Here is a 2,017-nt window from a genome sequence, read left to right as displayed (position 1 = left end):
TGTGTGTGTGTGTGTGTGTGTGTGTGTGAATATATATGTCAGCTGTTACTCTCTGTAATAGCAAGCTTTTATATCATATGTGCATCAGAGTCAGATTGACTGTGTCAAACGGACAGTTCTAGATCTAGAGACAGTGGAAAATAATAGTACTGCTGGGTAGCTCGAGAGATTCTTCAAAGTCTGATTCAAATGTCCTTTCCAAACAAAATAAACAAGTACAATTATTTTGTCCACAGGTAGAATGACATAACAGAGAGGTCAGCAGCTGATTTCCTTACTCGGATGATCTGGTGGTTCTAATGCATTTGGCCTGCCATGCACATAACCTCTTCTTGTGGCCTAGTGCTTGTGAATGCTCCCCCTGAAACAGTGATGAGTATCTACAGATCTGTTTTTTACCTTCAATAGTATAAATGAGATGGATAATATGATCTTAGCATTCTGCTAAAATCGGAGAGACTCACTATGATGACTGGATAAAAAAAATGGAATTAGAAGAGAAGAGTACCACTGACTGAGACACTTTATTCTTTTGCTTCTAGAGACCCAAAGACATTATGTCCACCTCCAACGTTACAGTCTTCATGCCTTCTGTGTTGACACTAATAGGGATCCCAGGCCTAGAGTCTATGCAGTGCTGGATCGGGATTCCATTCTGTGCCATGTATCTCACTGCTATGTTTGGAAATTCCGTGCTTCTGATCATCATCAAATCAGAGCGCAGCCTCCATGAGCCCATGTACATTTTCCTAGGCATGCTAGGAGTCACAGATATTGCACTTGGAACCACCATCATGCCCAAGATGCTTGGCATCTTCTGGTTTCATGTACCAGAGATTTATTTTGAGTCTTGCTTGCTTCAAATGTGGCTTATCCATACATTTCAGTGCATAGAGTCAGGCATCCTACTGGCCATGGCCCTGGATCGTTATGTGGCCATCTGTTATCCACTAAGACATGGTGCTATCTTCACCCACCAGCTGGTCTCCCAAATAGGGGCTATGGTAACACTCAGGGCTGCCATTCTAGTAGCCCCGTGCCTAGTACTAATAAAGTGCCGGTTGCAATTTTACCATACAACCATCATCTCCCACTGCTACTGTGAGCATATGGCCATCGTGAAGCTGGCTGCAGAAAATGTGCGGATCAACAAAATCTATGGCTTGTTTGTGGCATTCACTGTTGCAATATTCGATATTACCTTTATCACTTTGTCCTACATGCAGATCTTTATCACAGTTTTTCGTTTGCCCCAGAAGGAGGCTCGGTGGAAAGCTTTCAATACCTGCATCGCCCACATCTGTGTCTTCCTCCAGTTCTACTTCCTTGCCTTCTTCTCCTTCTTCACACATAGGTTTGGTGCTCGTGTTCCCCCTTATATTCATATCCTCTTTTCTAGCCTCTACTTGCTGGTCCCCCCATTTCTCAATCCACTTGTCTATGGTGCCAAGACCAAGCAGATCCGCATTCACGTGGTAAAGATGTTGTGTTCCTAAAATCCATTGTGGTTAACACCTGCAGTCTTCCCCTTGATACAGTAGTAACAATGTCCCCAAACTACATCAAATATTTCAAAAACAATATTAAATGAGAGGGCTTAGTTTCCTATTTAATTCTTTTGTGAAATTTGCCTGCATTTTTTTAAAGATTTTATTTATTTATTCGACAGAGATAGAGACAGCCAGTGAGAGAGGTAACACAAGCAGGGGGAGTGGTAGAGGAAGAAGCAGGCTCCCAGCAGAGGAGCCTGATGCGGGACTCGATCCCATAACGCCGGGATCACGCCCTGAGCCGAAGGCAGACGCTTAACCGCAGTGCCACCCAGGCGCCCCTGCCTGCATTTTAGATCGTTTTCCCATCATCCTCCTCCGTAACGACTATTACTCAGTGGGTGTCTGGATGCTACTGCATAATGAGAGGAAGAAACACAAAGAACAAAATAGTGAAGATATGATGTTTCCTTTTCTCTTCTCTTTTTCATTCCCTTTTTCAGCTGCTTCTTTTATGGATTCTTCTC

General features: G+C 43.5%; 1 protein-coding gene across 1 annotated transcript; it reads left to right on the top strand.

Moving 5' to 3' along the window:
- Nucleotides 1-557: 557 nt before the first annotated feature.
- LOC103680783 (olfactory receptor 52A1) lies at nt 558-1,496 on the top strand. Its single transcript, XM_008710266.2, has one exon. It carries the CDS (start codon nt 558-560, stop codon nt 1,494-1,496), a length of 939 nt encoding a protein of 312 aa, XP_008708488.2.
- The last annotated feature ends 521 nt before the right edge of the window (nt 1,497-2,017 follow it).

This window comes from Ursus maritimus, unplaced genomic scaffold (genome assembly GCF_017311325.1).
Source record: "Ursus maritimus isolate PB19 unplaced genomic scaffold, ASM1731132v1 scaffold_16, whole genome shotgun sequence".
In the NCBI taxonomy this organism is placed as follows: Eukaryota; Metazoa; Chordata; class Mammalia; order Carnivora; family Ursidae; genus Ursus; species Ursus maritimus.
The sequence above is the reverse complement of the archived record's forward strand: the minus strand, read 5'-3'. Positions and strand labels throughout refer to the sequence as shown.